This window comes from Lichtheimia ornata, assembly GCF_029851405.1.
Source record: "Lichtheimia ornata isolate CBS 291.66 chromosome Unknown scaffold00033, whole genome shotgun sequence".
In the NCBI taxonomy this organism is placed as follows: Eukaryota; Fungi; Mucoromycota; class Mucoromycetes; order Mucorales; family Lichtheimiaceae; genus Lichtheimia; species Lichtheimia ornata.
The window spans coordinates 232,693-254,635 of record NW_026695353.1 but is presented as its reverse complement, the minus strand read 5'-3'; the positions used below and the strand labels follow the sequence as shown (position 1 = coordinate 254,635).

At 43.6% G+C, this 21,943-nt stretch overlaps 9 protein-coding genes across 9 annotated transcripts; 3 read left to right on the top strand and 6 right to left on the bottom strand.

The window, feature by feature from the left end:
- Nucleotides 1-116: 116 nt before the first annotated feature.
- Nucleotides 117-2,510, top strand: O0I10_007084 (uncharacterized protein; the record flags this gene model as incomplete). Its single annotated transcript, XM_058487104.1, has 13 exons — nucleotides 117-397; nucleotides 456-513; nucleotides 573-672; nucleotides 726-770; nucleotides 829-894; nucleotides 951-1,072; nucleotides 1,133-1,182; nucleotides 1,237-1,464; nucleotides 1,522-1,731; nucleotides 1,801-1,806; nucleotides 1,869-2,226; nucleotides 2,287-2,375; nucleotides 2,438-2,510. The coding sequence occupies 13 exons, from the start codon at nucleotides 117-119 to the stop codon at nucleotides 2,508-2,510; spliced, it is 1,686 nt and encodes a 561-aa protein (XP_058342181.1).
- A 91-nt stretch (nucleotides 2,511-2,601) lies between these two features.
- On the bottom strand, nucleotides 2,602-4,357 carry O0I10_007083 (3-deoxy-7-phosphoheptulonate synthase; the record flags this gene model as incomplete). Its single annotated transcript, XM_058487103.1, has 7 exons — nucleotides 2,602-2,765; nucleotides 2,829-3,518; nucleotides 3,581-3,645; nucleotides 3,699-3,761; nucleotides 3,814-3,977; nucleotides 4,056-4,154; nucleotides 4,217-4,357. 7 exons carry the CDS (start codon nucleotides 4,355-4,357, stop codon nucleotides 2,602-2,604), a joined length of 1,386 nt encoding a protein of 461 aa, XP_058342180.1.
- Nucleotides 4,358-4,836: 479 nt separating this feature from the next.
- On the bottom strand, nucleotides 4,837-5,226 carry O0I10_007082 (uncharacterized protein; the record flags this gene model as incomplete). The annotated part of the gene is made up of 2 exons (XM_058487102.1): nucleotides 4,837-5,016; nucleotides 5,074-5,226. The coding sequence occupies 2 exons, from the start codon at nucleotides 5,224-5,226 to the stop codon at nucleotides 4,837-4,839; spliced, it is 333 nt and encodes a 110-aa protein (XP_058342179.1).
- A 1,514-nt stretch (nucleotides 5,227-6,740) lies between these two features.
- O0I10_007081 (uncharacterized protein) lies at nucleotides 6,741-9,293 on the top strand (the record flags this gene model as incomplete). Its single annotated transcript, XM_058487101.1, has 5 exons — nucleotides 6,741-7,257; nucleotides 7,320-8,850; nucleotides 8,920-9,044; nucleotides 9,104-9,145; nucleotides 9,211-9,293. 5 exons carry the CDS (start codon nucleotides 6,741-6,743, stop codon nucleotides 9,291-9,293), a joined length of 2,298 nt encoding a protein of 765 aa, XP_058342178.1.
- A 373-nt stretch (nucleotides 9,294-9,666) lies between these two features.
- On the bottom strand, nucleotides 9,667-13,236 carry O0I10_007080 (uncharacterized protein; the record flags this gene model as incomplete). Its single annotated transcript, XM_058487100.1, has 20 exons — nucleotides 9,667-9,931; nucleotides 9,987-10,129; nucleotides 10,185-10,338; nucleotides 10,406-10,510; nucleotides 10,566-10,714; nucleotides 10,774-10,921; nucleotides 10,976-11,113; nucleotides 11,176-11,223; nucleotides 11,280-11,365; nucleotides 11,427-11,621; nucleotides 11,681-11,873; nucleotides 11,937-12,062; nucleotides 12,118-12,345; nucleotides 12,403-12,564; nucleotides 12,628-12,780; nucleotides 12,831-12,854; nucleotides 12,928-12,963; nucleotides 13,029-13,062; nucleotides 13,125-13,137; nucleotides 13,198-13,236. The coding sequence occupies 20 exons, from the start codon at nucleotides 13,234-13,236 to the stop codon at nucleotides 9,667-9,669; spliced, it is 2,439 nt and encodes an 812-aa protein (XP_058342177.1).
- Nucleotides 13,237-13,944: 708 nt separating this feature from the next.
- Nucleotides 13,945-15,369, top strand: O0I10_007079 (uncharacterized protein; the record flags this gene model as incomplete). Its single annotated transcript, XM_058487099.1, has 7 exons — nucleotides 13,945-14,046; nucleotides 14,105-14,229; nucleotides 14,286-14,322; nucleotides 14,376-14,602; nucleotides 14,668-14,970; nucleotides 15,034-15,106; nucleotides 15,172-15,369. The coding sequence occupies 7 exons, from the start codon at nucleotides 13,945-13,947 to the stop codon at nucleotides 15,367-15,369; spliced, it is 1,065 nt and encodes a 354-aa protein (XP_058342176.1).
- A 100-nt stretch (nucleotides 15,370-15,469) lies between these two features.
- O0I10_007078 (uncharacterized protein) lies at nucleotides 15,470-17,177 on the bottom strand (the record flags this gene model as incomplete). The annotated part of the gene is made up of 6 exons (XM_058487098.1): nucleotides 15,470-15,682; nucleotides 15,745-16,233; nucleotides 16,299-16,499; nucleotides 16,570-16,712; nucleotides 16,778-16,963; nucleotides 17,027-17,177. 6 exons carry the CDS (start codon nucleotides 17,175-17,177, stop codon nucleotides 15,470-15,472), a joined length of 1,383 nt encoding a protein of 460 aa, XP_058342175.1.
- Nucleotides 17,178-17,456: 279 nt separating this feature from the next.
- O0I10_007077 (arsenical-resistance protein) lies at nucleotides 17,457-18,856 on the bottom strand (the record flags this gene model as incomplete). The annotated part of the gene is made up of 3 exons (XM_058487097.1): nucleotides 17,457-17,557; nucleotides 17,619-18,608; nucleotides 18,661-18,856. The coding sequence occupies 3 exons, from the start codon at nucleotides 18,854-18,856 to the stop codon at nucleotides 17,457-17,459; spliced, it is 1,287 nt and encodes a 428-aa protein (XP_058342174.1).
- A 462-nt stretch (nucleotides 18,857-19,318) lies between these two features.
- O0I10_007076 (uncharacterized protein) lies at nucleotides 19,319-21,871 on the bottom strand (the record flags this gene model as incomplete). Its single annotated transcript, XM_058487096.1, has 11 exons — nucleotides 19,319-19,566; nucleotides 19,640-20,038; nucleotides 20,106-20,604; nucleotides 20,660-20,828; nucleotides 20,911-21,025; nucleotides 21,093-21,110; nucleotides 21,163-21,249; nucleotides 21,309-21,381; nucleotides 21,458-21,514; nucleotides 21,628-21,638; nucleotides 21,703-21,871. The coding sequence occupies 11 exons, from the start codon at nucleotides 21,869-21,871 to the stop codon at nucleotides 19,319-19,321; spliced, it is 1,845 nt and encodes a 614-aa protein (XP_058342173.1).
- Between the last annotated feature and the right edge of the window lie 72 nt (nucleotides 21,872-21,943).

Here is a 21,943-nt window from a genome sequence, read left to right as displayed (position 1 = left end):
TTTGGAGCGGTTGAGTTTTTCTTTTTGTTACACCAGCTACACCAATGCATTGACCCAATTTGGTGGATCACTGAGAACTTGTATTTCTTTCTACTTTTACTTCTTTCCTATCCCAAATGTTACGCCTGCAGTCGCACAGACTGACTTCTCTTGTGACACTATCCACTCTACGTCCATTCCACTCTACTCCTTGCCATCGCCATGCCACCATTGTCGACTCACTAAGGTCAAACTTCAATGCAAAGAAACAAGAGCACATTCAATTGGCAAAACGCGATCGCGCTACTATCCTCTCGGTCACTGGTAACTGCGATGGTCTCACTACACGCAAAAACTATGGTCAAGGAGGACCTTCTGCCGATGTCTATGGTCTTGGTATCACGTCCCCAAACGAGGTGTAAGTTGTTACATGGCTTCATCTACTATCCAAGTCTAAAGCAAGGTGTCCTTCTTAGGTTCATCAATAATGAGCTCAATTTGCGTCATGTCAACGTTTATGGCTTCGATTATGATGTAAGTTGCCAGGGGCATGGTATTGGGCTGTATCAACTCATTCATTGTATTATGCATAGTACACCCTTGCCAATTATACCGACAACCTCTCAAGAGCAATCTATGATATATTAAAGGATATCCTGGTGGACATGATGCGTTATCCAAAACACATCAAAGGTAAGATTGGAGCTTATCAATCAAAAATGGGCATTTGATTAACGTGATTGTAGACCTGCAGTTTGATCCAACCTTTGCTATCCGTGGTCTTCATTTTGGTACGTATGTAAGCAGGAGGATGACAACGCTATTGGTTATTAAAAATTCATCCGATAGATGTGAACAAGGGATGGCTGATGAAGATTGACAATTATGCCAACATTCAACTCAACACCGTACATCGTAAGTGATAGCGAGGAAATGCTATTGCAATGGGGATCTAATATCCTTATTACTAGTGGGACGTATGCCTGTGAATGATCCTGAAGAAGTGATACAGCATTTTGGAGGCACCCACATTTCGCCTGATTATCTTGCAAACAACATGTTTCAATTGAGTGATCTTTTCTCAGTACCGCAGGTATACTTTTTATCATTGGAAACCATTGCATAACATTTAACTCATCGCTATTGCTACCAGGCATGCCTTCTCAGTGACATCCTCCAATACTTCAAAGAACACAATATCAGGTAGGGATGATAGCTGTGTGGTGTCATATGCTTTGCCTAATCCACGTCATCTAGTTTCCATCCACGTTACTTGTCTGACGACGTAGGACAGGCTGCAAGGATCTTACACACTGGATCACATATGGATGGGGCATTTGGTGTTGGTGGAAGGTTACATATGGCGGTCATTGACGACATTGCTCAATATTTGGAAAAGTCACCAAAGCTCGTTGGGTTCATTGAAAGACTCAGGAAACATGGCAAAAAGACCTTCCTTCTTACAAATAGCAGCTTACCCTTCATGTAAGTGAAAAAATGACTTTAGCTATATTCGTAGCTGATACGTATCATTTAATATAGTGACCAAGGCATGAAGTACCTTACATCGAATCCGGATTGGAGAGACTTGTTCGATGCGGTGATTGTCAGTGCACGTAAACCAGAGTTTTATCGGTCACGTCGTCCATTTAGGCGTGCACGGGAACCAACGTGGGATTCAGTGGACATGTTTGAACCTGGGGAGGTGTATCAAGGTGGCAATTTAACGGATTTCACGCGCTTGACAGGATGGTAAGGGCAATGATATGGTATACTAGGTTACTTTACGTGGAAGCTGATGACACATCTTTTGGTTTGTAGGTCTGGGTAAGCGATGATTGTATCAAGGAGCATCATTGTTGTATTCAAACTCATTCAAAACATGGTAGACAAAATGTTCTTTATTTCGGTGATCACGTGTTTTCAGATCTCATTGATCCCACTGTCGAACAAGGTTGGCGAACAGGTGCCATTATCCATGAGCTAGACGCAGAGATTCAAACACGCAACACCGCATCTTATCGACACACCCTTGCTTGGCTAATACGGATTGAAAACCTGATAAATGAGGCTCAGACGTATTACGGACATGAAGAAGAAACAGATGGCTTGTATAGTCTCATCAATGAATGGCGTGAGCAACGGCGTCAAGCAAGGCATGAATTAAGGAACGTCTTCAACAGCGCTTTTGGTAGTGTTTTCAGAACATATCATAACCCTACTTATTTTGCTGGGAAAATCCGCCAGGTATGTACAATGGAATGAGTTCATCATGTGATGCAATGCTAATGATGGGAACATGGGTAGTTTGCCGACATTTACATGTCAAGCGTCACCAACTTGGATCACATCCCCATGGATTACGTCTTTTATCCCGATCGCACCTACTTGCCACAGTAAGTGTATACGCACAGGTTGTGATGGGTAACTTTGTCTAACATTCGTGATGCGATTTTAGTGAACGACTAGTGGAGAGTTTGATCGATACGGGGAGAATCAAGGAGTTATTAAGAAGTAGCCGACACAAATGATGATAGTTTAGAGCATAGATAATGTCATCTTTTAATGCTTTGATTCTATATATGATATGATGGAGGTCATGAATGGATCTTGGGTCTCTTGTCACAAACTGGGGAAGTCGCTGCTAATCCGCTCCTTTTGGTAATACTTGGCAATCAAAAAGGCAACATCAAGCGATTGGTGGCAGTTGAGTCGAGGATCACAATAAGTCTGGTAGTTTGTTGATAAATCCGTATCCTTCAAATCCATGGAACCACCCACACATTCTATACATGCATGCATACAAGTTAATAAACAAGCTACTTCATCAAGCCATGATCAAGGCATACCCGTTACAGAATCACCGGTTAATTCAAAGTGCACACCATTGAGCTTGCTACCGCATTCCTTGTGTACACGAAGCGTTTGTGATAGTTCTTGGATAATGTCAACAAAATGGCGGGTCTTTACACCTCCAGAAGCGTTCTTAGTATTGCCATGCATTGGATCGCATACCCAAACTGGAATGTGACCAGAGTTGCGTACGGCTTCAATATGTGCTGGAAGATGCTTATCGACTTTGTCTGCACCGAAGCGTGTGATGAGCGTCACCTTGCCGATAGCCTTGGATGGGTTGATCTTGTCAAGCAACTCGACCAACTTTTCAGGTTCAGTGGTTGGACCAACTTTGACACCCACGGGGTTTTCAATACCACGGATGTATTCAATATGGGCGCCATCAGGTTGTCGAGTACGGTCACCAATCCACAAAAAGTGTGCGCCCGTGTTGTACCATTTCTTTGTTTTGGATGATGGGGAAGTAAGTTGTCGTGTCAAACTGGATTCGTAGTCAAGCAACAAGGATTCATGGGCCACGAAAAAGTCAACGGAGCGTAAAGCAGCATTTTGTGTTGATCCAGCATCGACGACTTGCATGTAATCAAAAGCATCCGTAAGGCGTGATACAATTTCTTGGTACTCGTGTCGTACAGCATCGGATCGCACGTGATTCAAATTCCAATTGGATGGTGCATGCAAATCTATCCCCAATACAATGAATCCTCTTTTCATTCTTTCTTTCTTTACTCCTTCTCCTTCTTACCAGCAAATCCAGAATCAAGCAATGCTCGTACATAGTTGAGGGTGGCAGCAGAATGGAAATAAGCGCTATTAAAGGTTGTTTCAATACCAACTCGTACCTTAATCCAATATCTCCTTACCCTAACAAACGCTCAGGATCGGCCTTACGATCTTTGGGATCAAATCCATTCACATTGTCGCCTCTAATATGGTATTTAGTATGATGATTACACACACCTACCACAATTGATTTACCTGAAAGATAAGATCTCTTCGCCTTGATACATTTCAGTTGGCTTGCTTCTAGGCTTAGCATATTGACCAGCCATACGTGCAACTCGAACAACAGGAGTACGTGCACCCCAAGTCAACACCAATGACATTTGCAGCAACACCTTCAACTTGGCTTCAATGGGGTCCTATGATATATGTATCCACGTGGTCATCCATGAGTGACATGTGCGACATGGTGGTAGATGATGTGTCAAATAGGTCACCTGAGAGCAATAATCAAAAAGTTCTGCACAGTCGCCACCTTGTAAGAGGAACGCCTTTCCCAGTGCCACATCCTTCAGCTGTTCACGTAGCTTCTCGATCTACAACAAGGAATGGGTGAGCAATTAACAAATGGCACTCCTTGTAGCCCACACACGCATACCTCTTGAGGAGACACCATGGGTGGCAAACGATTCAACTTGTTGAGCACACGATCAACATGGTCCTGGTCTTCATAGACAACGTCTTGAACAATGGGTTTCGATTTCCAACTGCTTGGGGTCCAATCGTTAGGTGCTGCCATGTCGTTTTTTTTTCTTTGTATGTGCACAAGCTGTACTTCCGGCCATAAGTGCGATCTGCCGAAATATAAAGGCAATCCAGCAAAATGACTCAGACTTACTCTCAGCTGCATATTGCATCACAGACAGGCTTGAGCATAGCGACCGTATCCATAGAGACGATTGAATGCAATAAACACAATGTACAAAGCGTACTTACAGAGATGCTTCATATACGTCAATTGACGTCTTTACACTGTATCCATTTGTAATTTTACCTTGAGGATGATCTTTAAGGGCTGCAATACATAGTCTGATACTGGAATCCCCACGTTGATTGCCACAAGCATCGCATCCAGGAGCTCTTCTTTCATGTACCAGCCTTGAGATTAGAGTATCTAGCATAGATGCATTCAAATAAACCCAAATTAATCAGTATAGGTAGAGCTATGTCTCCATTTAATGGTAACTGTTGCTATTCATATTGCTACTGCTAATATTACTACTTGTTGCTGATTGCTGTCACTGGTCCCCTTTCTTCTTTTTGTTGATTGTATATATCCAACTCGTAAAATCCTGATCGCAACCATGACAGTGGCGGCTTGTATGTTGTTGGCATCACTCCCGGAGATCTCTCCCTCAGGTAATCTTTCGCCTTTATGGCGGTATCCAACGTGATATCCTAATTTCCAATCATGTAAGCACACTGAACGGCATAACAACCATGCTATAGACTTACTTTTAGCTGTCTCGAATCGGAAACAATGACAGGGACGAAGCTCAACTCATCCATGGTCTTGAATAAGGCCATTCGGCTCTGCTCAACCATTATGTAAATGCCAGGTTTGTCACTTGCATATTGTAAAATCTTGTAAGTCTTGTAAATCGCCATGTTGAAGCCGCTGATAAGAATTCCTCCCACTACAGGCCGGTGGACACCCTCCGCAATCAATCTGTTTACCATCCATCGCATCTCTTGACCGAGTTTGACGAGATCTGAGCGAGGGAAAGTGGCGATGTTGGATGGAGTTTTTGCTTCCGCACATGCCAAGTCGATGCGATGCATTCTTTGAGTGATGAAAACCACGTGTAGTCAGGCTTGAATGTGCTATCACCCCTTGATCGTTTTCCTCGTTGTCGACCGTTTTCCCTAATAAAAATCCTGCGTAAGTCTTGTAATTTAAAAGGTCAAACTTCTTCACACATGTACCATGATGCTTCGAGAGTTGGTTCAGGATCAAATACGTTTTCGAATAGGTTGGAGATGAAATTGTGTACAAAGCTATCTTCAAGATCCACATCTGGTGAGCGGTCAACCAGGGCTTTTGTATTTGCACCATGCCAAATGCACCATGTCTATAGTATTTCAACGCCCTATGTGGGCCCATGGCACCGAACTTTCCTTTGCAGATGCATCACAGGAGATAGCTATATCGAAAGTAACGAGGTATGTGTATGAGTACTGACTCATCAAGCAGCATAAACAGGCTTTACCTTATTATAAGGATCCAATATCACAATGAGGACGACGACAACAATGAGAGCAGGACCCTATGAATGACCGCAAAGATCAACGCTTACTCTCAAGGTTGCAAGGAATGGGATACGTACAGAACATTGGAAATTTGACCTTGTAAGCAATCAGAGAAGTGTGATAGAGGAAAGAGACGTGTGGGAGTATGATGGGAGGCGACAACATCCTTTTATTGTGCACGATGGGCGTGGGTATCTCTGTGTGTTGGGGATGATGCATTGATAAATTGATCCATGAGCTGATAAAGCGATGGGGCGCATATACTACAATCAAGTTTGAGGAGCCTACGTGTAATGTTGTCTATGCATACATTCATCGGCCAAATTAGGCCAGGTGATAAGAAATCTATCAATGAAATTAATCACTTGGTATGCGTAACGCACATCCCCATTATTACAAAGGTGATTTGCCATTGTTGTCAACCTACTCTTACTATTGGTATGCGTGTTCAGTAAGCAGCGAGGATGTTCGGATCACCCTTGATATCGGCAATCAAAGCTCACCTGGCATTGCCCGATCTTGGTCTAAAGGATGGTGCTAGAGGCATGGTGCCAATAGCAAAGCCTGTTACTGTAAATCCCTCAGCTTGAAGCACGAAAAAACATGGATGATAAGAGTATCATCCAATGGAATGTTTAATGAAGAATTGATAAGGGCAAATGCTTTGGCAATCATTTATTTACAACGATGTGCAATATGGGCAGTGTTCGATGCCGAAGTAAAGATGTCGTCAACGAGGTGTGATAGAATGGGAGTTGCCAAAGCGTATGGCAATCTCATTGGATGGTGGTATTACTCCGCGCATAGTCTAAAAGGAAGGGAAAGCAAGTTTTTTATTTGGTTGTTTATCATCCTCTACCCTCTTTTCAGTCATGGATTTTATCTTTGGAAAAAACGATCGCAAGCGTAAAGCTGATGACGTTGATGAAGAAGAAGGCAACAATGAGCAAGATATCAAAAGGCAGCTTTTCGACAACACTGTGAATTCAGCAACTGAGCAATCGAGCGAGATTCAGCCATCTGACACTGTACAGCAACAGGAGCAACAGCCATCTACTGAAAATGGTGCTTCCAATGAACCTATTGAACCATCACAAGAGACTCTTGAGGAGACGAATGGACAACGAGAACCTACCGAGAAAGAGGATCAAGACACCGAGCAAAGTGACGACAACAAGGAAGACGTTGAAGGCGTCGTTGCATCATCAGAGGAGAATCATCAACAACCTGGAGAAGTGGCAGCATCATCATCAGCAACTCCTAGCAAAGTGAAGACGGTGGTTCCTTTTGATCGATTGATTGTGCTCACTGTATCGGCTACGTGTGATGAGAATTCAGCTTCGATACCCGGCTCTATGCAAGTAACAAAGGAGAACTCTGAAGTGATCGGTAAGCAAACAAACTTGTGGTTCTTTTCTATGTGAGATGGGATCCTAACATTTATATATTAGAATTGTCATTTGTGATCATCAATGCTTCCAATATGGATGTGATCCACACTGAGCAAATCTACGTCAAGCCTGAACATACGCCTTTCACCGATTACTGTGCTCAGGTCACCGGCATAACGAATGATAAGCTTGAATCAGCTGGCACCCTTCAAGATGCAATCAACAAGCTTGACGATTATATTCAAAGGGAGATTGAAGGCAAATTGTCATTTTGCTTCGTGACTCATGGCGCATGGACACTTCGGATACAACTCCCACGAGAAGCACGCGACAAGGGCATTGAACTCCCATCGTATTTGTCATTTTGTCGCATGTTTGATTTGAAGCAAGAGATTCAGCGTTGGCAGGTGCATCATCGAGAAATCAATCTTTGGTCAATGTCACTCAAGGATTTATGCGAGGCATTCCATGTTGAAAGGGTGACAAATGAATCGGCTGGACTCAACACATGCTTGACCACTGTCAACGTGATTCGATATCTCACTGATTTTGGACATCCGGATGTGTTTGTACACCCCATTGATACGAATGCAGATCTACAGCAATTCAAAAAGGAGGAATCGAAGGTGGTGCATTTGGCTGGTTTACCATTTGAAGTCACTCAAGGAGAATTGGAGGCATGGTTTTCATCGAATGGCTTGAGACCTGTATCGACATGGATGATTCAAACATCAGATTATACCAAACCCAACCTCTCTGGTTTTGTTGTCTTCAGTGCACATGGCGATGCAATGCGAGCACTTTCATTGAATGGACGTTGTCTTGGAGAACGAGCTGTTGAGGTATCACCAAGCAGTGAACGTGTCATTGAAGCAGCTGGCAGTATGCTTGTTCCATTCCCATCTCAACCCAAGAACCGAACTTTGCGACCAGGCGATTGGAATTGCCCAACTTGTGGCTTCCACAACTTTGCCTCGCGACGTACATGTTTCAAATGCAACACTGAGAATCCAATTGCACCTCCTGGTGGTTTCCAAGCAGCTCCTATGGCAGCACCACCACCACCTCCACCTTCCATGGCCAATGCTCCAACAGCGGCTGCAGCTCCACCTACAATGCCAACACCTCCACCACCTCATCATGTACCCAACTTTATTCAAGGCGATTGGATGTGTCCAAACTACTCTTGTGGCTTCCATAATTATGCATCCCGTTTCCAATGCTTCAAGTGTGGCACGTATCGTCCTCAAAATGCTGGCAGTCCTCAACCTCCACCACCAGGCATGGGCTATACACCTCGTCCACCTATCACTTTCCGTCCTGGTGATTGGTATTGCCCAAACTGCAACTTTCAAAACTTCGCTTCACGTACAAGCTGCTTCAAGTGCCATACACCCAATCCTAGTCCTGGAGCGGGTCGTGCTTCATATCCTCCACCACCACCTCCTCAACAACAACAAGGCGCTTATGGTTATGGAGGCAATTCTTATGGTGCTCCTTCTTATGGTCAACCTGCTGGTGGTGCTGGGAACTATGGTTATGGTCCTCCAAGTGGTACACAAGCTCCTTTCCGTCCTGGTGATTGGTACTGGTACGTATATTCATTCATTCATTCATGCAATCACATACCTATCGCTCACTGATTTGTTTTCATTATTAGCCCTTCATGCAACTCGCACAACTTTGCTTCAAGATTCCAATGTCTCAAGTGTGCAACACCCAAGCCCCATAATGGCCAAGGTCCTCAACCGACTTACGGTGGTACGGGTAATCCTGGCATGAAACGTAAGTATGATGCTCCCTCCATTTCATGTTCAACATGTGCTGATGTAATATGTATGCAGCCGGCGATTGGATTTGCGTGAACGAAACGTGTGGCTTCCACAGTAAGTTACCTACATGTGTGTAAGATGGGACAAAGCTAACTGGAGCCCTCGTTTGTGTATTATAGACTTTGCGAAACGAACACAATGTGCCAAGTGCGGTATGATGAATCCTTCAGCGCATGCAGGTGGCCCTGCTAGCGCTTATTGAGGAGAATGATTGGGGCGAAGCGTGTGTGGGAAGTGTTTTTGTTATGGTGGATACGAGGTGATTATTGCATTTTCTTTCTTGTATGCGTTATTTTTTTAACTGACGGGCGTCGTGGCATCCACACGTTGGATTTAGAGTAGTGTGAAGGCTGTGCGAGCGAGCGAGCGAGCGGAGCTGGAGCGAGGGATTTGGTTTGGTGGCGTGTGTGTGGGATCACATTTCACTTTCACTAGCAAGAACATCTTTTCACTAGCACATCAAGCATAACTTTTATAAAACCAATAAACAATCACATTGATGTAATGATTACTTTCAAGAATTGATGGACTTTTTAATGAAAAAAAAGAACTTTGCATGATGCTATGGGACAACATTATTTGGTCTTCCTCTTGGCCTTTGATCGGCTTGCACCACCTTGTTCCTTTTGCTTTCTTTTACCGGAGGGCTTTTTGGACTTGATAAGCTTGTCTTGTGATACATCCCCTTCTTCCTCCTCCCCTTCTTCTTCAGACACATCCTCTCCAAAATAGCTCTCTTCTTCCACAATCTGGCCTTCTGGTTCTTCGGTTGGGAGGGCAACGTTCTTTTTGATAACTTCACTTGTTTGGAAAAGTACTGGGTGATCCCGTTCATTGTACCTATTTCATATAGATGCGTCAATAATCCATCGAATGCACTCCTATCTCAACCTACTTTCTGGTAAATTTGGTTTTTTGAGAAGTGGTCATCGCGCTCATTGGCTTCTTGTTTTCCAAACAAAGCTCATTGAGAGTATCCAGCGTATCACGTTGCATGTAATATGAATCCATGGTTTCAATAGCTTCATCAGTCTCATCCTATGATTACCCATGTGAGAAACATTGAATCTTTTCCAAAAGATGAGGCACCTACGTTTGCCAAGTAGTTGAAGATACGCTTTGTCATTGTAGGAACATAATTTTCCCGAATCTCGTATGCATTGGCAGATGTCTGTAAGCGCATTTGGCTACGCATGTCTGTCAATAACCGCTTGAACTTGGTCGCCTTCGAGTTTTGACCCAGCCATCTGCAAAGAATAGGATACCCCTTGTTGTCAACAATAATCCACACATGTTGTTCAAGCTCCTACTTACCCAGGGAAGAAGAGCCTTTGATTCACTGAGCCTTCCATGTAATATGCAGGAACCACACATGACATGACCGAATGTACTGGCATAAGGGAGTATTGTTGAACCGTTCTAAAAAGTAAATGTTAGCTATCACTTGTTGTATTGTAGAAAATATCCAACTTACCCATGAATCTTGCTGTCAACCAAATCGCCTTCTGCCATGGCATCAGCTGCCTTAGCAGCCATCCGCATTGCATTCACTTGTTCCTCCTTGGGGTTACCAGACTTGGATAGGAGACGTGCCTTTTCAGGGTTGACCCGCAAATAGTTTTCCTATTTCAACATGAAATTAGTAACATGAATCGATTTGAGAATTTGGAGGTGCCACTTACAAACATCATCAAGTGTGAAAGTGAATAGTCGTGGAAATACAAATCGGTCTTTTGGGGCAAAGTCAACGAGTGCCAACGGCCAGCAGTCAATAAGTCCATGGCGATATCAAAGACGTTTCGGATAACGTATTTCTCATTGCTCTTGCCCCTATAATAACATAACATTAGCTCACCATGTACTTTGGTAGATAAAAGTACTTACAATTCCTTCGCTTGGTCATAGCTCAGCTGATTTTGAGATAGCTTGTACGTAGAAAGCATGTTGATGATTTGACGCAGGTCGTTGTGTGAGCTTTCAACAAGTTGATCAATAGCGTTGGGTTCCACTTTGAGCTCCTCTCTGTAATAGATAGCTATATCAGCATGCGTAGCTTACATCCTGGTATCATCATTGAGTTTTACCTGTAGGCAATTGTCATAAGCCGTGAGCGTAATTGTGCTGCTGGTGTACTACATTGATAGCTCATATATCAGTAACCGACTTTGATGATAGGAGTTGATCTTACCGTTTGTATTTGGCTTCAAAGCAGACGTTCAACAGCGGCTTGACCTTGTCAGATCGCGGATCATTACAAATGCAAATCACAGGGACCTATGATAATTTGGGCTTGTTAATAGAGAGAGTGAATCAATAACTTGAATACCCATCTCACCTTTGTTTTCCTGATCAATGCAGCAAGCTCAGCAGAACCACCACGATCACCACCCGACATGCCATCAACTTCATCCATAATGAGCAACACTTTGCCTGATGATATCTTTTCTTCCTTCTCCTTTGATGCTTTGTTGGCTGTGTCATGGTAAAATTCAGTCATGGATCGATTGTTGACCATGGGCGATAGTAATTCCTACATACATGCATTGGTAAATTGCGATCAAGAGCCCTAGCAAGACATCTCCCCCCTACCTGAAGTCGTTTCTTGTTACGTGTGTCACTTGCATTGAACTCCAAAGGCTCGTATCCATGCGTTCGCGCAACAACAAGTGCAGTGGTCGTCTTGCCAATACCAGGTGGTCCACTTAAGAGCAAGGCGCGGTGTTGATGGATACCTCCGTCGAGATCAGCTGGTGCTTTAAAGTTCTTTTGGCGATATTCATCCCTAAGAAAAGACCATGACCATTATCAATACCATCGTATCCCATTGATATCGGAAAACACTTACCACATTTCAAGCCATGCAGAGATTTTACGCACCAATTCCTTGTTGCCAACAATCTCCTTGATGGTGGTAGGTCGATACTTTTCAGTCCAGAGCATGTTGTCAGATTGTCCATTTGTGGCAGGTGCTCTAAAACAAGAGTGAGCACTTGGTAACCCCCCAACGCCATTGATGATGTACTTACTTTGCCGATGAAGCAGCAGCAGCCTTTCCTTTTCCCTTTGTTGGTTTGGGCATCTCCATGACAGGTGTGGGAACTTCTTTTGCACCTTCGGTCTCGAAAAGCTTGTAAAAGTCATCCTCATCAAGAATCTTGGTTCCATGCTTGTTGGCGTCCCTCGTCTTTTTCTCGCCAGAATCACGACCTCTGAGCAAATAAGTCGTCTTGCCACTCACAGAGCCAGTGGTACGTCTATTCCTCAATCAATCAGGATTTTGTAAATGTGACGTATATGACAAAGATCCTTACCCTCCATAACGCTTGATTAAATCCTCCACCGTTTCCTTTGTCATTGTCTCAAGAATACCACTGATGACAAACGTCACTCCTTGGAAGCAGTTGGGCTTGCCCACAGGCAAAGGACGCGTGTTGAGTGCTCTTGGTCCCTCTCGATTCATTTGCTGGTAAAAGCTAAATGTATGTTATCAACGTTAATCCACGATCCTATGCAATACACTTTTGCCAATTCCATACTTCTTCTTCTTGGGTGCAGGTGCAGGTGCAGGATCCTCTGTTGCCGTCTCGGGCTCCTTTTTGGCTGTTTTCTTGGGTGGTTCGGCTTCTTCAACAAAGTCCTTGTCGTCGTCTTCCACTTTCTTCTTGCGTCGAGTTGTTTTCTTTGTCGTCCTATGATGATCGTTTAGATGGATACGCCTTATTCATACACCAATACATACTCGCTGGAAGAGCTGGTAGGCTCACTAGAATTGTGAATGATAAATGTGAGCCATATTGTTGAAGGTGGGGGTTGTCATATGGTATGTATCAGCTTACACTTCAGTCTTTTTCGCAGCTGCCGGCTTACGAGCACTAGAAAGAACCGCCAATCAGACATACACAAGATCGTACGAGGTAGAATGTAATTGTACACATACGTTTCTTTCTTTGCAGGTTCGGGAGCGGCTGGTGCTATGTTGTAGAGGTCGATTTTCAATACGCAGTTGTAACATTCCAATGTCGTCGATCTATACCTGTAGTGCTCGCCTAGAACAACAGCAACCGAGAATTAGTAGTGAATGGAAAACTAGAGTGCTATAAACATACCTTTTTATTCGCTTTCTTAAAGTAATCTTCGATACCCATTGCTCAAGTTGAAGGGGGAGGGTTGTGAGTGATAGTGAGGGTGGGTGTGGAGAGTGATGAAGGCGCGTTTGACAATGCCTAGAAATTTGTGCTCTCAACTCAGCGCGTCGACAACGTGATGCTTCATGCAGTAGTTCCAAGCTTGAAGTATGCCCCTTATCGTACCATGCTGATAGCTTCTATTGCATGATTCAAAGCTGTCCTCTACATTGATACCATCCAATCGCTAGGGCTGGTTCCATGATCAAACAATATCGTTTTCTACTGTAATACCAGCCCATGGCCATGACTTTTCCACTGTATACTACTACGCAAGGGCTCAACTTCCACGTCGGCTCGAGAAAATATGATACTTGGTGTATGTAATGAGGCATGGATGGGTGCTGCTTCGAGGTAATCTACATACTACACAAATACAAGGTCTACTCACAGAAAAAGTTGATGAGGCATGTACGGTAATTTGTGCCAGGATAAACGACTGCGAATGACAACGAAGTACAGATCACTTCGGTCACTTTCAAAGGAAATCCCATTGCAAGTACGTATCAAAAGTAAAGTTGTATCATTATGTAAAGATCCATTTATTGAACTATGAGACTGTATGGTTGTGGATGAACAATAAACAAGGCTGTAAAGAGGTGAATGGAGGCTGTAATTGGAGTCGCGCTTATCCATGCATGATGCTTTTCAGGTTCCTCCACTCTCATCATGGCAGATCACCAATGGCATCCTCGACGACGCTATATTGCTGGTGTGTGCGCCTTAATCGTCGTCGTCTTCATTTGGGTCACCTCGTCATTTGCGGTCAACGTAACATTCAAAGCATGTCGTAAGCCTAATGGCATACTCACAAAGACTTCCAAAATAGAGTATCTTTGGAGAGCAGCACTACGATAAGCCCTTCTTCCTCACGTACCTTAATACTGCCACATTTTCGCTTTACTTGTTGATCGCTCGCTTCAAGAGAAAAGATAGCAAAGCTGTAACGGAAGAGTAAGTTTTGTATCATTTGGACGTTTTCATTGATCTAGCTGACAATTTGTTGATAGGGTGCTGTCAATGCACGAGATATCACAAATGGATCAGGTACAAAAAAGATGCAAAAGATGGATGGTCATGATATTGATCCAAGAATGTAGCCATGTGACGATGACAAGTTGAAGCCGAAAGAAACCATGTATCTTGCCCTGTCGTTTTGCTTCTTGTGGTTTGTCGCCAATTACGTTACCAATGCGAGCCTTGCCTATACCAGTGTCGGAAGCAGTACCATCCTTTCATCAACATCGGGCTTATTCACACTTGCACTTGGTGCTCTATTCGGCGTTGAAAGCATCACCATTACACGGGTGCTAGCTGTGGTTATCAGGTAACAATAATGGGATCATGGTTTGAGAAAAGAAGAACGCATACATAATACTTTTACGTTTCTAGTTTCTCGGGGGCTGTGCTAGTTTCCTATTCCGATAGCACAGGAAGACGTATCTTAGGCGACATGTTGGCATTGTCAGGAGCATTATTTTACGGGCTGTACACCATTTTATTGAAGCGTCAAATTGGGAGCGAATCTCGTATCGACATGCCTCGTTTCTTTGGATGGGTGGGTGTTTTCAACGTGGTATTGCTATGGCCCATCATTCCACTGTTTCATTATACTGGCATTGAGACATTTGAGCTGCCCCATGGACCTGCACTATGGCTCATGCTGCTGCTGAATGCCTTTGTTGGAACATTCATGTACGTCCTCGATTCATGCAAATCATCCCGATACGTAGGAGCTGATACAGGATTTCGTATTAGATCGGATTACCTCTGGTTACTAGCAATGCTTATGACATCGCCACTGGTAGTAACATTGGGTATATCACTTACGGTGAGTTTGTATGGCTATGGCATTTTATGGGATTCTATATGCTCATATGTGTCTATTCTATGAAGATCCCTTTGGCACTTGTGGGTGACCTTGTAATCAAGCACATCATACCTGGATGGCAATACATCGTTGGGGCATTATTAGTCATCACTGGCTTTGTTATCGTGAACCTTGCCACCCTTCCAAATCCTGATGAAAAGCCTACCTATAGTGCCGTCTCACAAAATGAAAATGAAAACCATGAGCTGGAAATTGTACCATAGCACACTTTGATCCCAACATTATCCTTTGATCTTTCTTATAGCATAGTAACTGTACAGAATATAAACTTTATTTTGTGAGCAATGTGTCTCCTCGGTATGTTTAAACAGGAACGGGCAAGGTGTAGTCTGCAGTAATTTCAGTCTCCTTGGAAATGGCCTTAGTAGCAACAATGCTGATGTCATGGTTGTCACCAAACACCACCTTGACATTAGGCTCCTCCTTGGACTGACCAATGTAGGTGGAAATCTTGTACAATGCGGCACCAACAGGCTTCTTTTCAGTTTCAGTCTTACGCATGTGCTCACTCGTTTCCTATAACAAAGCCGTTACTATAGAATCCGGATCACTCGCTTTTGACTTTTTTGATTACTTACAGGAACCTCAACAGTATCATCGGCAATGTTGACAGCATATGCGTTGTACAGTAACTTGCCCTTGAGCATCAAGTAGATCTCATCCGTCAAGAATTCATTGATGCCAGTGACCTTGGAACCAAGCAAATCCTTGAGCATCTCGATTTCCTTTTTGGTGTCATCATTGCCCTGGGTATCAAGGTAGCGGAAACGATCCATGTGATCCCAAGCGTTGTATTCGACAGTCTTTCCTGTACGTGTGCGCTCGACTTCTTCGGCTACCATCGTGGTCAAGAATTTGGCAACCATAGTGGGATACTTTGTTTGCTTTTCATTGGCGTAATTCACAAACGTCAATGCCTTTTCATCCTTGGAGCACAAATGTCGGTGATATGATTCAGTAGCTGTATTCTCGCATTCCTTGCTGCAGTACACAATCTTGTCACAGTTCTCGCAAGCAACCTTGTTTTCATCAGTGACCTTCTTGAGACAGTAATTGCAGTAGGATCCCTATAGCCATCATATGTCAATTTTATAAATATACCTTCATCCTTGTCACATTGCAAGATACAAACCTCGAAGGATGGATAAAGACCAGAGACAAGAGGAGACTCAGTGTAAATGACTTGACCTTCTTCCAAATCCTCATTGGCAACAAGACCACGACGCACAATGGGTTTGCCTTCAGGAGTCTCACCAGCAGGTAACTCAGCCAAACGCACATGAGTATCCTTGGGAGGGAAATCTTCATAGAACTTGGCTTGACGCTTGGTTTGCTATAGAATAAACACCACACAATATGAGTATCCTTCCTCGTAAGCTTATACAAGGCTTCTTTTTACGTACTTCAAGGGCCATAATTTGAACAACGGTTTGGAAGACGGGTTCTGGAACAGTCTTTTGGTAGATCATGATCAATTCCAAAGGAGCGGGATACACCTTGAGAGCCTTGTAGAATGGCAACACTGCTTGCTCGTAGAATTCAGGACCTGGTATGCGTTGCATTAATACCATGTTTATGCAAATCCATTTCTTTGTAATCCTTTATCCTTACCAGCATTGCAGAGTTGCTCACCAGCAGCCACCTGGGACATAAAGTATTGCTCCTTAGCCTCTGCAGTCGTGGGGAGAGTCTCCTTGGCAACAGCGTCCAACACGGTTTCAATCAAGCGCGCCTTGGATGCCTTGGCTTCCTCTTCAGCAGCTTGTTCCTTTTTCTTCTTTTCCTTCTTCTCGCGCTCTATTTGTTAGTTGTGAATAACTCTTGTAACAATAAACGCGCTAAAATGGGTGTGTCATTTACTTCGTTGCTTCTTCAAGTGAGGATCGGATCGTCGCTTGTGATCAAAGTAGACAAGGTAGCCGAGCAATGCGCTTGCAACAACGCCGACGCTCACCAACGCGGCCGTCTTTGGTTTCATACCAAGAAGCTGGTTCTGGTTGTTTTCTGCCATAGTGTGTGTGGTACTCGAGAGTGGAAAAAACACAAGAAAGAAAGGCGTGACAGGCTCAATGGGCACTGTAAGACCGGGATGCTATGGGCTTTAGCTTGGAAATTTTCAATCCCGAAAGGTTTAGCTTGAACGGTTGCACGGATGTTCCACCAGTGTGGGTGTGTCATTGTTTGACCCTCTCTTTTTATCCCTTCAACAAAGATATTCTATGGCTCATTCTTTTCCCTCATTGTATATTAATTGGGAAGTTTATTTACATTACGATGATATCACATGTGTTTATTGGTCCTCGTTCTTGTTTTCGCTGATGAAGAATGGTCGCACATGCCATTGAAGCTTATTCCTGAACAATAATGCTACATAGGTCAAGCATAGTAATACTAAGAAATGGGATACCATTTGTGAGTGAAAACATATATGATAAACGGTAGCCATCCTTACCTGGCACTTCTATCAATGGGCCAATGGTAGCAGCAAGAGCTTGTTCAGAATGAATACCATAGGTACCAACGGCGACGGCGATGGCCAATTCAAAGTTGTTGCTCCCTGCAGTAAATGCTTGGGTCACCACGAGTTCATAAGGAATACCAATACGCTTGAGAACAAAGAATGGAATAAAGAACATGATGACAAAATAGACAAAGAGCGGTACAGCAACGCGGAACACGGATCCAATATTGTCAATGATTTGATGACCTTGGTTGGCAAACATGACGATGATCGTGTAGAGTAGGCCAATCAATGCCCAAGGACCAACCCATGGTAAAAACTTGTTCTCGTACCATTTTCGACCGAAGAGACCCATCAAAGTAAAGCGTGTCACGGCACCTGCTGCTAGAGGAATACCCAAATAGATCAACACCGATATAGCTACGGGCTCCACGTCAACATGAATAGCTGAATCAATCGAAGCACCAAACCATGAAGGGATAATGTTGATGAATAGCACCGAGTATGGAGAAAACAAGGCAATTTGCAAGATCGAATTGATGGCAACTAGCAATGCACAATAATCGGCATCACCATCCGCAAGATGATTCCATATCAGCACCATAGCAATGCATCGTGCAAGGCCAACCATGACGACACCCGTTCGAAAGCCTGGTAAATCGGGTAATGTTGCCCATGCCAAAGCTGTCATGATGATGGGGCCGATGATCCAGTTGATGAATACGGAGATGCCAATCTGAACCCAAACTTGTCGTGTCACCAAAATAGAAGGGAGTCGTTCGTATTGCACTTTGCACAAGACTGGATACATCATCACCAGCAAGCCAACAGCAATAGGCACTGATACGGAATGGAATTGCACTGTTTGGAACGCCGTTTGTACGCTGGGCACATAGTATCCAATGACAACGCCCACAATCATAGCAATCAAGATCCATAGCACCAGGAACCGATCGAGGAAACTCAATTGCCGCACCAACGCTAATTCATAATGGTGAACACCCTCGCATGTCGAATGCACAGCTATACCTACCACCAGCATGAACAGATTTTTCATTGGCTTCAGCAGAAGTCAACTGCATAGCCACATAATCAGGCCGCTTTACGCAATAATCAAACTTGCAGGTGGGTGTTTCATAGCACACTTCTTGATGATTCTCGTTGCGTGTTGGTTTCTCATTGTTATCATTGGAAGTGCAAGCATCCTGTGATCCTGTACACGATGCCATGTTTGTTTTGATTTGATGAGCAGTAAAAGAAGTTCGAGAATGCATGTAGATCAAGTCGGGCTATAAAGTGGTAGCCGTGATACAAAAACGGAAGGTTGACGACACTATCCCGTTGTGGCTGGCATAATATAGATATCTAGAACCAACCAACCATAGTATACGATACAATACATAAAACATTTCGCTCCCCTTTCTTGTAATCAATCCAAGTACGATGAATTCCCCATCCATGCAAATGAAAATTTTACCAGCATTTGATACAATATATACGGTGAATGAGTGGTTGATGGTTTGATGTCATTTGGTGGGGTGTGACATTTGAGAAGCCGTGTATGTGAGCCAAGCTTCATTCATCCAATGATTTGCAATGAGTAAGATTGATGATGTTGCCCGCTCAAATAACTAATCCATTGCATGTTGAGCATCGTAGATAAACGCTTTTTATTTACAAAGTATTGCTATTTAGCAATTACTGGCCCAGTGATCTTGGGCAAACTTATTCCACATGGTGCTTGATGTAATATTAGGGTTGCCATAGCTCTCAACGGTGTAATTCTTGCCAGTGGACTTGTATAAAGTATCAAGGAGGATCTCTTGCACAAATGTGATAAACACAACATCCACCACCTCGGTCTTGTTTTCGGGCAAGTAGGAAGCTACAAATGTAGGTGCTTCATAATAGGGGACCTTGATGTGCTTTGTATCATCGCCTACATGCAATCATTCAAAAGCAAAAGATTAGCAAATGATAGGAGAGAGAATAAGGATTGTTGATTGCCATACCATCATCACCCATATCATCAACAGTCGTATAGCCAGGGATCATGGTCACATTTTGTGAATCATCATCACCATCATCTCCTCTACGTTCCAAGAACGTTTGGAATTCTTCCGAGTGATATGATTTAAGAGGATGAAGGGCACGCTCAAGGCCACCAAGATCACGTTTACGCTTGTAGTTGCTAGCTGCGGAGTCACCATTCATGGCATCCAAAAGCTTTGCAGCAGCGTCGTATGGCACATCAGCCACATAGACCCAGTCATCAGCGAATGGGCAGACGTTGTATACGTTATCTTCCAAGAAAGGACCCTTGTAGATATCGTAACGGATGCCACCGCTGTTCATGACAACGTAAGCAGGGTTGGGACGTGAAGGATCGGCAACCGTCTTTGGGAATACCTCTATAATGGTAACCAGGATATTTAGCATAGGCAACAAAAGAGCACTGACAACAACAACATCACATACCGGTAGCCATGAGTTCAAAGATGCTGCTGTTATCATGCAATTTGGCAGCCGAGAGGTAATAATTTTGAGGAGAACAACCAAGGCGATTGGATACATTGTAGTTCTTGCGCCACTCGGTAATGTTACGTGAAATCTTTTCACCCAACTCGGTATCAAAATGATGTTCGTTGCTCTCTGAATGGAAAAGATAGGTGTTGCGATTTTGATCCAAGTAGCGGCGATGGAATGTGAGATTCTTGGGAACATCTTGGGTGTTGTCATGGCCATGTTTCTTAATAAACTTGTTGGTTTCCTTGACACCATCCAATGAGAAAAAGCCGACAGTCTCAAGGTAACGGCCAGAGGCAATACCAGCAGCCCAGCCGTCATAAATGGCAAAGTCACGCACGTGAACATGACCACCGAGAACAGCAACAGGCAAGTAAGGATAATATTCACGAATAGCCTTAAGAGCAACCTTAAATTCCTCAAAGCGAACACCCGTGTGGCCCATCAATGCCTACATCGGGGTTATTACTTGCATAATTTCGTATAACATGCGCTATGCCACTTACAATAACATCGGGCTTGTGCGATTTAAGAGCTTCACCAAACCATGGTTCCTTGACTTCATCCTCCACCTTATGGACAATCGAGTTGTTGCCATTGCCAGTGAAATCAAACAAGAAACCAAATGCAAGGACCTTGGTGCCGAATTCACCTTCGAAGTAAGTGTACTTGTTACTGTAATGATAAACCATCATCTTAAATCAGTACCCTGATGATGGTGATGATCCAACAATACGCCACCCCATATAACCCTTACCCGATAGGAACGGTCTTGTTGTTGTTGACATCCTTAAAGTAAACATTGGATGCAAGGTAACGGCCATTCCAGTGTGGCATGAAATTCTTGTAAACATCTTCAGTGACCTCATTCACTAGATGCATGTCACAGCAACACGTGAGAAAACCATGAGAGATAGCACCAAGCATATTGCAAATTACCATAAAGCTCATGATTGCCTATATACAAAGAGTAAGTAACATGCACCATCATTCGCCACAAACAACATACCAATCGCCAAAACATCGTATGGGATGTTTTTCAGCATGGGTTGCGATAAAAGACCATGGGGAAAAGTGACATCACTGAGTCCAGCACCTTATCATTACATGTGGTGGTTAATCAAAGTTCCAACATGATAAGAGCCATATCTTTACCATCGTGGGTGTCACCACAATCTACAACGAAGAGGTCCTTTTTCTTCTTTTTGGCCAATTCTTTCATGCGAATCTATAAATGGTGGAGTTTACGTGTAAACAAGCATGCATGCTATGCATATCACGAGATCATGCCAAATGCACTTTACCACAAAGGAGTAAAAGTCGCCTAAATCACCATTGTAGGACGGCTCAAGCACGTGCCCCTATTAAGATCCGAGGGATGAAGACTTTAGTCAACTGCAACAATCCAATCCAATCAGAGCACCGTATAACACGCATGCATTCATTTGGGAGAGAGAGATGTGAAGGTACTTACAGCAAGCCAACCTAAAGGAAGGGTATATATGTAAGCAATGAATACAAACTCAGAGTGTGTCTTTTTCCTTTTTACCATGAGTGTCAGTGGTTTGAATGAAATTGACGTCGCCCCACGAAAGTGGTTCCAAATCAAGCTTGGGAGTATTTACAGCCTCAGGTTGTTGACGGGGAGCCAAAGGGTGTGCACTCACAGCGAGTGAAAGGGCACCCGCTGCGAAGAATGATGAAAGGTCAAGCCTCATGTGAAAGAGAAAAGAGAAAAAGAGCGTGCCTGCATATTGCTGATCCTGTGCATCTCAATGTTTATATACCGG